Raw genomic sequence first — 15,046 nt, 5'->3', positions numbered from 1 at the left:
GTCCAAGCTTGTCTAGTGGTGGCAGTGATATTAAGCGAGCGTAGAGAATGGCACATGCACTGTAAAGAGTAGGCTTAATATGAAAACTTGTACATTTCAGGATCTCCGTCGTGAGTTTGAAAACGAGGCTCGTCGGAGCGGCAATGAGCGGCTGGTCTTGTCGGCGGCTCTGGGTGTGGCAGAAGAACATATCGAGGAGAGTTACGAGGTGGATAAGATTGCACCGTGAGTTAGCAGTTGTAGCTACTTCCGGCACACGTATCAGTTTAGAAATTCATCATTTTTACAGGTGAAATTAGTCCTACATATTTTTTTATCCTGTTTTCTTTTTATTTAATTATTTTTTGACTGACTTTGCTCTTTTTATTATGAGCTTTATATATTTACTTTTCTGTTGATTGGATAGTGTGTTCTTTATTTATCTTTTCTCTTTATGTGTGTCTTGTGAATGTAATCTTAGGCCTGTATTGAGTACTAAGTTATAAATGAACAGATTGTACCGAAGTTGATACATACATTGCAGTGTAGCTGATCCAAACATATGCTGTTATATTTGCACTAATGGCTTTTATTTGCGAAGCAAAATCCTTGGGTTTCGTTGATCCAGACATAATTCCCACGGTAGGCAGTTCGATACCAGTCGTCGTCATAGTTGCCTACAACTTTTTGTTAATAGATCAGCGACGCATTGTGTGTAATGCATGACATTATGAACCCTTGTCAGTAGATTGTAAATTCTGATGACGTGTTTAATACCCTTGTTGATACACTGTTAAGCCATTCCCGCGGGCGCCACAAGCTAAGCTATGCCTCGCTTTTTTATGAAAGCTGGTGTGGGCAATACTATATACAGGTGTTAAGTCTGCTTCCTGACTCGGTCCGAAGCGGGTGGCGAAATTTCACAAAAGTGCGACGACTTTTTCCCCCCTACACGACTTCCCCAATGGCTGAAGGTCAAGCCTGCTAACGATAACTGTAGAGGTCACGTGTTTACCGAAGGATTAGCGCTCCTGCCAGAAGTGCAGAAACATTCCACCCACGTGAGTCTCGCGAGTTGTCGCGAGAATCACGCCAGCCCGTTAATTGACGTCAAACAGGCCATACAGTTTTAGTTCTACAAGTCGCTCTACGGACGTTACATGCACAAATGTCAAGTTTCTGAAAAGAAAGTAGGCGGAGCTAAAATAAACGGGATGTTTTCACACAAAACAGCTATAAGCTTGGCCCAACTATACTACATTTACCTCTGCTGGTGTCTCATTGGAATGGTCGAATTATTAGAGAGCGTTACATCAGGTATTGTCTCACTTGGCTCTCAGCTTAACGGATAGGCCAAATGCTGGTGGGTATGGTGTCAGCATACTGCAACTGAGTTGAGTGCTCGTTTTTCTCAAGCAACTTAAGACTTACGTAAGAAATTGCAAGTGTATTTTTGCGTACGGTGGAAAACACCAGTCAAATAAATAAATAAACTGCAAGTGGCCAAAAAGCCAAACTCAAAACAGGAAAAAAAACTCAAATTGCGGTTGGTACATTGTTATGCAGTAAAAAAAATCAGTGTACAAATTATAAACTTCCTATATTAAATTGATTACCTGAAAATGGATCAAAGCAACCCATGTTATGATCTGGCCACGAATATGGCTGCAATACTGCTGAAGTGGCGTAATGAAATAATCAGTTCTTCATTCCTTCTGCCATGAACTGGCTACCGTCGTGTAAGTGAAAAAGACTTCAGTAAATATTTCCCGCGTTCTTTATCCTCCCCCGGATTTTTTCAAGCGTGGCTACGTTTGACTGTCATGTTTCTCGGCGAACAAAATGCCAATTTCCATTATATCCATTTCCTGCGGATAGTCGAGAGTTTCCCCCGAGCTCTGCCCGGTTTCCTCCCACCATGCTGGCCACCGTCATATAAGTGAAATATTCTTTAGTACGGCGTAAAACACCAAATAAATAAATAAGTATATCCATTTCATTTTTTGACGATTTGACCGGACACATTGGTATATTCCTGTTTAATTTTGGCTGGCAAGACCTATCCATTACAATACATAATAATTAGTCTCGCATATGTCCGCCTGTCTTACGTTACACAAAACTCCACAGACAGTCTGGTAGTCTGGTAAACTTAAACACCGCCAAAAACGATGGAAGTAATTCTGAGGCCACATTCACTAAACTTTGTAAATCTCATCTTAGAAGCCACCACTACAAAATGGAAGCATAAAATCCAGCGACAGTCGATTGCCTAGGTCATGCAGCCCCGGTAGTGCTTAGAATTAATTCCATTTCTTTCAGAATTGAATATGAATCTAGTTGTACAACACTCTTATTGTAATTTTGTGAACATTTAGTAGGGCTCAAAATCACCATCAATCCCCTGCGGAGGCTACGACCTGAACCAAGAATGCCCCGGCCGTGCATCTGCATATAGGCTATTTAAGCAGAGTCGCTGAAGTTCCTTGTAGATGATCTTAACTATTTATCACTTGTGCATTCATCGCCGAAGTCTACAACTTTTATTTGCCATAGGCGACTGCTTAGTCTATTATACGGAAAATACCTTCGACGTTGGAGAGCTAGAGTAGACGTGATGTCACCCTTACTGTCGATAATGGAGACGTGCTGAAGCTGTGTCAAGACGAAGTTTCACTAAATTTTTACCGGGTTGAAAATAATCTAAAAAAAATATTCAATACCTGTTTAAGTTACTTTAACTGGTATTCTTTCAGTGGACATTAACATTACTCAGGTGCTGTCTTTCACTTTAACCCGGGACTAGGGGCTGTATAGTTATCGTGTTGAATTAGATCGCCACGTCGGATATATAAACAGTTGCAATCAAAGCGCAACTGAGATACATATTTTATTATCGACAACTGATATACTAGCATGGTACACGATCTGAGTACTGATTTCACTCAGTTGCCTAGAACATTCCTTGCGCCTTTCCAACATCACTGAAAACTGTTGACTGCTTTCGTGCTAATTTCCTACATTATATACGTCCTTAGTTCTATGTTTGGTGGTTTGTCACTTAGGGAATTGGCCTTGCGACTGTTGACCTGGAACGTCCATATTGACTGATTGTATACGAATGTCGAATTCGACTTATAGATTACGAAGTTTTATGAATGTGCCGGGCTCTGATTGGTGTAAGTTTTGGATTCCGCGTATGAGATTGCATGTTCTTTACCTTAGCGAGCGAATTGGAGTTCAGTGACGTCATGTGTACGTTGTAGTTGTATTCGGTACTTCCTTACACTTTATCTATATACTGGACTGACCATTTAACGTCAAGTCGCGCGAGACAGTGTGATAGTTTATGGGATTACCTTGCAAATCTGATATTTATTCCCTGCGTCTTTTCTCCTCAGGTATCTCGATTTCATGAGCTTGATGACGTATGATTACCACGGTCCTTGGAGCGGCCTAACGGGTCTCAACAGTCCGCTCTTCTCACGTGCAGACAATATCCGGTTTCATCAACAGCTCAGTCAGGTAAATATGGCGCTAGCAACTTTCCGTAGAAGCTCGGCTGGATTTCACCGGGTAATCTCCGGGAATTTTCGGATGTCTTAGGAGTCTCTTTTGATCATTTTTGCAGGCGGCCCCTAAAAGAAATATTTGAGAATTTTCAGAAATTACAAAGTTGTGAACATGCGAGAAAACTATGAAGATTTAACCGAAATAATTGAGGTATTGATGTTAACTGATTTTTCCAACAACAATTCAAATGATCGTGTTTTACCCCTTATCGTTACATGCCTACAAACCCATTTGCCTACATGTTTTGATGAGCGGAAAGACCACTAAACTTTTTGAAACTTAAGTTTCATCATTTCTTAGAACCGTCTTTATTTTATCGATTTTTCATTATATCAAAAGTATCATGTGTTTTGGGTTCTTTTTGTCAGGAATGGTCAGTTAACAGGTGGGTGGAGGCTGGAGCCCCTAGGGAGAAGCTCGTGCTGGGTATCGCCGCTTCCGGTCGGACATTCACCCTCCAGGATAACAGTACGACTGGTGTCGGAGCGCCAGCTATCGGACCTGGTATACAAGGGGAGTTCACTCTTGTACCAGGGGTGCTGTCATACTACGAGGTATATAACAATTATACAGTGTTATGTGCAAGGCACATAAGCATATCGAAATGGAAAGTCTGCCCAAAGAGACACAAACGTAAACGCCAGAGGTTTTCAAATCAAGCATTGTTATGCATAAATGCATTGCACTCTGATTCATGAAATAAACCGAAGAGTATTGGTAATTTCCCCTGGGATAATAAAGAAAAGTTTTCAAAATTTATGAATAGTTTAGCTAAATTATATGTCGGCAGTCGGCAGTTTTGAATACTGGTCGGTCAATCTGTACAGCTTCTAGTTTTAGCAATAAATCAGTCAAAAATCAGTCAATATTATCTACATTTCTTCAGATCTGCAACTTTCTTTCGGACGGTGGGGAATACCAGTGGGATGATATCCAGAAGACTCCATTCGCCTACAAGGAGAACCAGTGGGTGGGCTTTGACGACCCCAAGAGCGTGCAGGCGAAGGTACGGTTATCGTGATTGGTCAGTTTTTGGATGACTTGATGTGGTTATTTTTTCTGCAGGTCTGATTGGTCCAGTTTAAACGTTAGACGATGCTATCCCTTCAAGGCCACAGACGGCGTTCACCTGTCAGCTCTCATACTGAAAAATTACTTTCCCTTCTTTATGTGTCTAGGGAAGAAAGAAACATTTTTGGAACTACTTTTCTGTTTGCTTTTTTGATTGATTTATTGCTAAAAAATTAATGTCACATTTGTATGACATAATACAATCCCAAATACCATCACGCTTCTCTTAGAAAATCTTAACAAAATCAGCCGTAAAACATGAATTAGTTGGAATAAGATATTTCTCCCTAATTACTGTTGTGTTTGTATATTTTATGCACAAGTTTGCGCACAAGAATTAACATACGTATCTCCAGACACCAATTTTAATGCCAATCAACGCTCAAGTCATAGTTATAACAAGCTATTTGTTGAGCGTCATCTGTAAAGACTCTGTTATTTAGGGCGCCATTTTTGTCAGGCGTATTCGCAGAAAATTCTGTTGAGAAATTCCATTTACGAATTCGTTTCACAATTTGAGGTTTAGTGTGTTAATTTATTTCTTTAATTAAAATTATAACTGTGTATTTGATTAGACTGAATGGATGATCCAACAGCGCCTTGGCGGCGTAATGATTTGGTCTCTGGATCTCGACGACTTTAGTGGGACTTACTGCGGGCAGGGAAAATTTCCGCTGACGTCGGCCATGAAGATGACAATCGACAATATGACACTTCCGGAAATTCCCGAAACAACGCCTCCGAAAACAACCGAAGTTCTACGCCCGTCGAGCACAATTCGGTATACCACAAAACTTCTGCCCAAGACGACGGTAAGCTCCAAAACGACAACAAAGCGCCCAACGAAAACGACATCGACAACGGAAAGCGAAAATCTCATACCTTCTGGTAAAACTACGCCAAAGAAAGGTTCCATCTTTGTAGTAGTAACAAGTAGCGCGATCAAAGCAAAGTGGAACAAAGTTTCGACTTCTATTTTGTTAATAGGCTTGATTGTTAAGTTCGTGCTTAGCTGGTCTGGTTAAGTTTTAGTTTTAATTTATCTAACTTTATTTATCAAATAATTTTGGATCTAAGATAAATGTTTAAGTGAGGCATTGGTCTTTGGAATCTCAACATACATTTCTTATAACTTCTTACAATACGTTGAAAACAGTTTCATTTAATAAGACTCCCAAACACAATCTTTAAACAAAATCTTGAACATTTATTTGGTATTTTGATTTTATTCCCATTATTCTGTATTTTTTAACCTTCCATATGATGAGTTTGAGCTACATTATAAAATATCCTGTATGGTTTCTTTATTTATTAACTCTATTCATGTATAAACTATACTATTGCACCAATGCAAAACATTGTGTTGGCCAAGGAAACATGAACAGGAGAGATCCGGAAGCGAAATCTTTTATCGCTAGAGGTAAAAAATGTCCTACTGTACCATGTGACAGGTCAGAAATGGTAGTCAAATGTTTTTAATTACACATACTATAACATGGGAAAGTTTCATAAAAAGTAAACGAGCGAAGGAGAAAACCGAGGAGCTGAGCGTTTATGAAAATAGGTTTAATAAGTTCCTGAAAGAAAGGGGATTCATTTGTGCCTCCAAAACATGGCGATGTACGCAGGTGATGAGTAATGTCAGTTTAGTTGCCTAGCATTTTTGACAGATCACATGTTACAACAGGATTCCTTCTATCAGGAAACTCCCCTATTGGTTGATTTGAATGAAGGAGTGCTCTATTACCAACACATGCATGACCCTGTACAGTACAATTACATTTTATGATAGGATTTAAAAGTATATACCACTATGTGTGGAATTCCTGCAGCCAAATATGGTCTTAAACACCGGCCTCCCATTTTTGTGGGTGTATATAGGCTTCGAGCTACTTCATATTTTTGCTCCCAAAACTATGGATCAACTTTAAAAAAAATATTTGTTATGGAAACAGGCTATATACATTGTCTGAGTTAATTTGTCTAGTTTACATGTATGTTTGTATAGAAACCTTCCCAGTTCAACGAAGAATGGAAATTCAACACCTTTGCCTTGTTTTAGCGAAGTGTTTGCGCGTCAAAGTGCATTAGATTTGAAGTCTGAGTTGTACCGAAAAATATGTGAAAGCATTTTAAGACATCTTCTTGCTTCATAGAACATAGTACTTTGAAGAAGCGCTCCCTAGAGGAATTAATTCCTCTATTACAAACCACAGGCCTATACGATTGCAGACAAGTATAATTTCTCGTGTATAAGCATACGTAAACTTATGTTCAGCAGTCCTTAAATCTCCATGCCCTAGTCCATTTTTGGTTTGTTGTCGACACATCCGGTTGTCAGCTTGACGACAGTGACGTAGGCGGACGTTTTGCTCATTTTCTCAGTATGCAATTTCACCTAATATCCACCGTTTTGCATATTTGGTAGTAAACATTAGTCTCACATAAACTGTGGGGAATTATTTATGTAGGATCTTTAGATTTTAAGCCACAGTACTGTTTTCTATGAATTGGACATTGTTGAATCCCTGAAACACATCTTACTGCCTTGGCGCAAATCAGTTGCCATGTAAATTAATTTATATATGCATTGTCGGTCAGTCTGATGTAATAATGATTTCCGAAAAAAAGATCAGTAAAATATTGAACGGCCAGGCCAAAAGAAAAAGCCAAAAATAGTTGGAACTACATTCTTCATTGCATTACTACATAGTGACGTTGGAGCGGAATGTCCGAGCAACGCTCCATTCCTTGAAAGTAATGGAGCAGAGGCTCCTCTGGCAGGCTCCCTTATGTTAGGGTATGGGGGCTTTAGGAGGGCATTCCGCCACTTAGAACCCACCCTGCTGACAATCGTGTGTTCACGTGGCTAAAAACACATTCGTGCCTTTATGTCTGCATGCTAAACGACGCCATCGCAGTGTAACGATGTAACAATAGTTTGACGTCACAGGTTGGTTTTAAAAACGCTTTTTGTATCCATACGGTGAGAGTAAGGCCATTCTGATCCAATCGTTTGTCTTGTTTTTAACGACATGCTTCCTGCAATTTGCTATGGTGTACCTTCATCAGAGTGACACATATAACTTTTATTGACTCAAACCTCTGACAGATAATTAAACAACACGTATTTATATTTGTGAATGAAAGCCGACAAATTTAACTTTTCTTTTCTTACATATATAAAAGCACATGTATGAAGACGGTAAATAAATATACAAAATATCATTTTTTTTTATTTAGTTCGTTTTATTTTACTGAATTATTCAACATTTTCAGACATCCTTGGTCATTGTGGGTATATTTGTTTTCAAGAAGTAACAGTTCCTTCGAAAGGTATCAAGGTCATATGTGTAGCGTCAGCAGTACGCCAGCCGTACATGTGTTAATTTGTCTGTGGAACAGTGATGGTGATGTGTTTCTCTTTTGTTACACTACTTGGTCTCCACATTCGCAGATCACTGCTGCAGTAACAAATGAGCTTTGGAATGGTCGTGGTGAGCTAGGAGCCTTCTAAAAGTGTTCAGTAGTGTGCTAGTGGCGTATCAGAATCCTGCTAAAGTACGCCAGTAGTGTGTAATGGTGTCAGGGGCCTTCTAAAAGTATACCAGTAGTGAGCTAATGACTTGCCAGAGCGTTCTGACGATGTACCAGGTAGTGTTATAATAGCGAGCCAGGAGCCTTCTAAAGGTGTACCAGTAGTGTGATAATGGTGTGCCAGGAGCCTTCTAAAGGTATACCAGCAGTGTGATAATGGCGTGCCAGAAGTTTCTAAGGGTATACCAGTAGTGTGATAATGGTATGCCAGGAGGTTCCTACCGGTGTACCAGTAGTGTGCTAATGGCGTGCCAGGAGCCTACATATACTTTGGAGAGATTCTTCTTCTTTGTTTCTTTCTTCTTTTCTTTTCTACTTCTCCTTTCTGTTGTTGCTTTTATTTAGAAGTTTGCAAGCTGTCCACACGTGTTTATTTGTGTAACACAAATTGATTGATACCCTGAAGTTTGGGTGTAGTGGTGCATGCATATTTCTGTGGAAAAAAAACAAAACGAATAGAATAGAGATAATTTAAGCCTCAATCTAGAACGTATACAACGCTCTTCCGTATGTATGAGCTGCTTTCATATTATACGTTTAGTTACCTTGAAAAAATTCTTTCAGCAATTTTATTACTAACGACAACAGAAATAATTTTGCTGTGTATCAAAAATAGAGAATTCGGCAAACTGATAAGTTACCCATTCACTAACGGATTGAAAGGCACCATTATAAATCCATTGTACACCTACTTGCATGTTGCCCGTGTATTGCCAGTAGTCACCGATGCATCGGTGTTAACTATACAAAATTATAGCGCCGCTTAGCTTAAAAAGTTTATTGCGTTTGCATGCGGACTTGGTACTGGGAAGTTTTAAAATAAAAGTTGTTTGTATTTCTTTTTCAAATCAGAACCGGTACTCTGTATATGCTAAATTGTATATATGTATAATTTATGACTTTTTCGTTTAATAAAAGAATATATATGGGACTGTATAGTTTTGATTTGGTTCTGTATTTACATTTTTGTTTTGCTATGTGTGTGTTGGAGCAGCATTTTGGGGATTCGAACCAGGGACCCATGGGATAGCGCTCCTGAAATTCCTGCTATGTCGCTTATACTTATTGTGTAGCCAATTTAATCTACCCTGTTACATTCATAACCTTAGGGATATAAAAGATAACAGCACAGCGAGTAAAGCTAGAGCAGTGATAAAAGAGTGATAGTTTCCAAATGGCCACAGGCAACTGCTGAATTTCGGGGATGTTATACAGAAAAACATGGTGGACCGCCGTGAGTGGAAATGTTACGTTAAAACTGAATGTAATGTATGAACTTGATAATACTCAATAACAAAGTTAACAAAGTCACGTGAACACCTTCAGATCCCCATGCAATCCGAATATGTTAGCGCCACAGTGGTCGACAAGCGTATGCCATTTCGACATGAACCTTCTAGAATCAACCAACATGACAACAAGGGCATCCGATGATCGTCCATGGGAACATGATCAAGTTTGGGTCACTATACATGTCAACATGAACAAACGAGGTTCATCATTGTCAACACCATCATGTCAACCAGAAAATGTCAGGGTGTCAAAGAACAGAGGAACAGATCGAGTCGGGCCTACATCCGGGATGCTTTCCACGCATGCGCCCATTCCCATATAGAATGGAAGCCTCGCTTTGAAAGTGAAAGTATGACTTTGCTATTACACATATTACGCATGTCATTATTGCTATTAAGTACTTTATTATATGCGTCTATTAAGAATGTAAGGCCGAGATTGCAAAGCTAATTTCTATATGCCTATTAACAAGCGCTTCCTACAAAATCATATATGTAAATGTATTTGTACATGTATTTCTAAAATATTAAAGTAAGAAATTTGTTTACCACAATAGTGTTGGAAATTAATCCGATATTCCTACACCCTCAAAACTAATCTGTTTTCATTAGCTTGACAGAATACCTTGTTTTCAGAGTGATGCGTGACAGAACAGATTATGATATTGCTACAAGCTGTCATGTTAAATAATACAGACTTATCCCTTTATTACATCAGAATACATTTTTAGTGTTCGTTGCCCAGAGAATAGCATTATCTTGCAGCAGCATAAAGGATTCTAGCATCGCCCAGAAAGCAAAATATTATATTAAATTTTAAAAATTTGTGTTTGGAGTATGTTTCTTCATTAGAACACGACGTATTGTCGAGAGTACGGCTGGATGTTTTTCCACTATCATGAAAGATGCCACCTGATTTGGGCCTATCACTTGTGACAGTATGGTTTTGGCCTTATCTCAATACATAATTATACCTTAGACACGGACATTGTTCATTCCTCACGCACTGTTCGGCGGTAGGGCCTTGTTCACTGTAAACGGTCAGTGTTTGCTGAAGACAACTTGTCTTTTGCACTAAACATGACTGTGTAAGTCTGTATTTCATTCACAGGAAAGTTCGTCGACAACTTGCTGAAGGGCAATGGTTTATCCTTGACATGCGCCTCTCTTTCCTTTACCGATCGTATAAGTCAAACATTCTTACGTGAGGAGATTTATGTCTACACCCCCCCCCCCCCCCTGGGTTTACGCCCATTTTGTCACTTATACCTATACAATATCGAAGATGACTGCCATGAATATCATTTCAGGCGCACGACCATCTTGGGTATCGCAAATAGCAAAATACGGGTTTGAAAATAAACTGATAAAATAAGAACAAAGGGCATCAAAAACCATTCTATATTCAAAACTATTTCTCACATAAAGCAGACAATTTTATACATGTGCGTCGGTACCATTGTAGCAACATGTACAGTTTGCTATATGCATTTAACCCCCTTTCTATCGCTTACGTTTTACGTTAGATATCGAAAGTAGATGTACTTACTAATCTTCTCTTTCTTGTTTGCAGCCAGATGTCCTACGGTCTTGGCTTGTAAAAAAACTGGACGTCTTGGCAGCAGACAAACCAGGGAAAAACTGAAGGAAACGTGAGGGAAAACGTGCAGTAAAATGTCACGCTTCATCAAAATGCGGGAAATGTGCAGTAAAATGTCACGTTTCATCAAAATACGGGAAACGTGCAGTAAAATGATGCATTTAAGCTGTCCGAGTCACATTTCATCAAAATGCGGGCATGGAGGCTTTCGATCAGGCTTTCCGACTACGACTAGGCCTATGTTTGTATTGGATTTGGCATTTTCACTTTATACGCGTTGTCAAATGACACACCTCCATAATCGGTCATCTACCACATCCTGGTTCGTTGTCAACCGAAAAAGTTGTTAAGTACGACGTAAAACCTCAAGCATCCATGTGTATCTAAATACGGCATCATGGCCTGGTGGATGTTCTAGCCCATCATAGTTTGTTTATTTTTAACGCATTGCCTCTATTCAGCTGTCTCTAAAATCTGTCATACTCGCTACCAAAATTGCCATTTCTCAGTGACAGGTAACAATCCAAGCTCTATATATCCATATGTTGGACGTTCATTTCATTTCAAAGAAAACGCAATGAAAATACTTCTCTGATGTTAAACGTTAAACTCCATCAGCTTGTCTTCGACACCAGGAACTCATTGCCTCCAATGACGACATAACTATTCAAAACCAAGCGGCGTAGCACCAACCCGTGCGGTTCAAACAAATTCCACACAATGACAATGTACGAATGTCTTTGTGACGGGTCTACATTCTTTCCTTTACGGCAAAGTTTCCCTCACATGGTGCTCTCAAGCTAAACTGCCCTGAGATCATCAAGCTACAACAGATAAAATAAATCTCATTTATTAAAACTAGATCAAAGTTTAGGTAAATTCCCGGCAGACATACTTTTTTTTATTACTTATAACGTCACCTGAAGCAACAAACTCTTCGTATCGAAAACAAGCCTTTTCCAAGGAAAGAAGGAAAATTTTCCTTGCAATAATATGGGTGCACAACTTGTCAATGTGTACAGATTGTGGTGTTAAGTGCCACTCACTAAAGTCAATTTTGGTAGTGAGTATGAGTGACTTTGTAGAGAGCTGAATATAGGTGAAAAGTTAAGACAAACGGACTGTAGCTTAAAGCGTTGATGCTCTCACCATAGACGGCCAATCCCTGACTAATGGGGCCCCAGGTTCAAATCAAGCTCTAGCCGAGTTGACAGTCGCCTAACACCAGGATATTTTGTTAGGTAGAATCATTTGTGTCATGATAAAACAAAGCCTTTGACATATGTCACCAGATGTGTAAACCGTGATCAAGGAAAGCCTTTAACATATGTCACCAGACGTGTAAACCGTGATCAAAAAAGTCTTTGACACGTCACCAGATGTATAAACCGTGATCAAGGAAAGCCTTTGATATGTCTCCAGACGTGTAAACCGTGATCAAAGAAAGTCTTTGACACGTCACCAGATGTGTAAACCGTGATCAAGGGAAGCCTTTGACATGTCACCAGACGTGTAAACCGTGATCAAAGAAAGTCTTTGACGTCACCAGATGTGTAAACCGTGATCAAGGAAAGCCTTTGATATGTCTCCAGACGTGTAAACCGTGATCAAAGAAAGTCTTTGACACGTCACCAGATGTGTAAACCGTGATCAAGGGAAGCCTTTGACATGTTACCAGACGTGTAAACCGTGATTAAAGAAAGTCTTTGACGTCTCCAGACGTGTAAACCGTGATCAAGGAAAGCCTTTGACACATGTCACCAGACGTGTAAAAACCTTTGACACATGTCACCAGACGTGTAAACCGTGATCAAGGAAACCCTTTGACATGTCACCAGACGTATAAACAGTGATCAAGGAAAGCCTTTGACATATGTCACCAGACGTGTAAACCGTGATCAAGGAAAGCCTTTGACACGTCACCAGACGTGTAAAAACCTTTGACACATGTCACCAGACGTGTAAACCGTGATCAAGGAAAGCCTTTGACACGTCACCAGACGTGTAAACCGTGATCAAGGAAAGCCTTTGACACGTCACCAGACGTATAAACAGTGATCAAGGAAAGCCTTTGACATATGTCACCAGACGTGTAAACCGTGATCAAGGAAAGCCTTTGACACATGTCACCAGACGTATAAAAACCTTTGACACGTCACCAGACGTATAAACAGTGATCAAGGAAAGCCTTTGACATATGTCACCAGATTTGTGAGCCGTGATCAAGGAAAGCTTTTGACATACGTCAGGAGATGTGTAAACCGTGTTCTATTTTCATTCACCACGTAATGTGCACACGCAGTTTTCAAAACAAAGCGCATCCTGATACGTCAATCATAAAAAAACCTTACTTACCACTTTTTACAAAACTGACCAATGAATATAATCACAAACTAATTCCAGTACTTACTTCCGAAGATTATTGAAAACTATTTATTTTCCTCACCGTATGTACACATGGGACATTTTATTAATCTCCTTCCATTATCAGATTATGTATCTCAATCCACTAATGAACAGTAAGGAATATGAAGGCATTATGATCAAATAGTACTTCATTTGAGAAAGAAAAGTATCACACTACAGTGAGTTACTACATTTGAGAAAGAAAAGTATCACACTACAGTCAGTTACTACATTTGAGAAAGAAAAGTATCACCCTACAGTTACTACATTTGAGAAAGAAAAGTATCACACTACAGCCAGTTACTACATTTGAGAACGAAGAAGTATTACCCAAAAGTGAATTACTGCACTTGAGAAAGAAAAAGTATTATTCAAATGTGAAGTACTTCATTTGAGAAAGAAAAAGTATCATTCAACTCTCAACTGTGAATTACTTCATTTGAGAGAGAAAAAGTATTATTCAACTGTGAATTACTTCATTTGAGAAAGAAAAAGTATTATTCAACTGTCCACTGTGAATTACTTCATTTGAGAAAGAAAAAGTATTATTCAACTGTGAATTGCTTCATTTGAGAAAGAAAAACTATTACCCAACCGTGAACCGTTACTACACCTGGGAAAGAAATTTGTACCCAACAGTGAATTACTATATTTGAGAAAGAAACTTTATTATCCAAACTGTTATTTACTACATTTGAAAAGGATAGAGGTATTACGGAACTGTGAAAACGTTACTACATTTGAGAAAGAACAAGTATTACATAAGGGGAATTTGAGAAAGATGAAGTACCGGTATAACACAACTGGAAATCAATATATATGACCGTAAATGGATATTTGCAACTATACCATATATTTTAAACCCACATATTTTTGGGCATAAATGTTTTACTGATTGACTCATGGATTATGCGATCATGTCAATATTGGAGATAATTTATTTATACCATATGATTCAAGAACACGAGATTACCCAATATTTTTCATTGGATATGGTATAACATCTATGTGCAGGTATAATTCATAAATAGTTTAAGTTTTAAATTTAGGACTTCCAGTGTGTATCTTTCTCACGTATTTCTGTGCTATAACTTTTCATATCATACGATGCAGAAGTGTAGTCTATAGCTTTTGTCCCGCCTTTCCTAATAAATGTTATCAGTATTTAATATTTTCTGTTTTGTTTCCTTCACCATGGCGTCGTCTGATTTATTTGTTTGATTGTTGTTTTTACGCCGCACCCAAGATTATTTCACTTATACAGCGACGGAAAGCATTATGGCGGGAGGAAACTGGGCAGAGCCCGGAGAAAACGCACGACCATCCGCAGGTTGCTGGAAGACCTTCCCACTTATGGCCGGAAATGAAGCCGATATGAGCTTGACCTGAACCAACAGCGACCGCATTGCTGAAAGGCTCCTGGGTCGTTGCGCCTTAGTCGTGTGCTAACCCCCTCAGTCACGAAGGCTAGGCAACAACTGAATATGCACATTTTTGACATGCCTTTCCGTTTTTAGATATTTTTTTT

The 15,046-nt window shown here is 39.1% G+C and overlaps 1 protein-coding gene across 1 annotated transcript in view; it reads left to right on the top strand.

Moving 5' to 3' along the window:
- LOC135464887 (chitotriosidase-1-like) overlaps window positions 1-5,734 on the top strand; it is a 32,521-nt gene extending 26,787 nt beyond the window's left edge. The window contains exons 4-8 of the mRNA XM_064742456.1: window positions 101-225; window positions 3,381-3,504; window positions 3,921-4,106; window positions 4,439-4,558; window positions 5,199-5,734. Coding sequence (XP_064598526.1) covers window positions 101-225; window positions 3,381-3,504; window positions 3,921-4,106; window positions 4,439-4,558; window positions 5,199-5,648 — 1,005 coding nt within the window. The 3' untranslated portion in view covers window positions 5,649-5,734. The remainder of the gene's footprint in view (window positions 1-100; window positions 226-3,380; window positions 3,505-3,920; window positions 4,107-4,438; window positions 4,559-5,198) is intronic.
- Window positions 5,735-15,046: the final 9,312 nt, after the last annotated feature.

Source organism: Liolophura sinensis, chromosome 4 (assembly GCF_032854445.1).
Source record: "Liolophura sinensis isolate JHLJ2023 chromosome 4, CUHK_Ljap_v2, whole genome shotgun sequence".
Classification (NCBI taxonomy): domain Eukaryota; kingdom Metazoa; phylum Mollusca; class Polyplacophora; order Chitonida; family Chitonidae; genus Liolophura; species Liolophura sinensis.
Note: the sequence above shows the minus strand (reverse complement) of the source record. Positions and strands in the feature narration are given on the sequence as shown.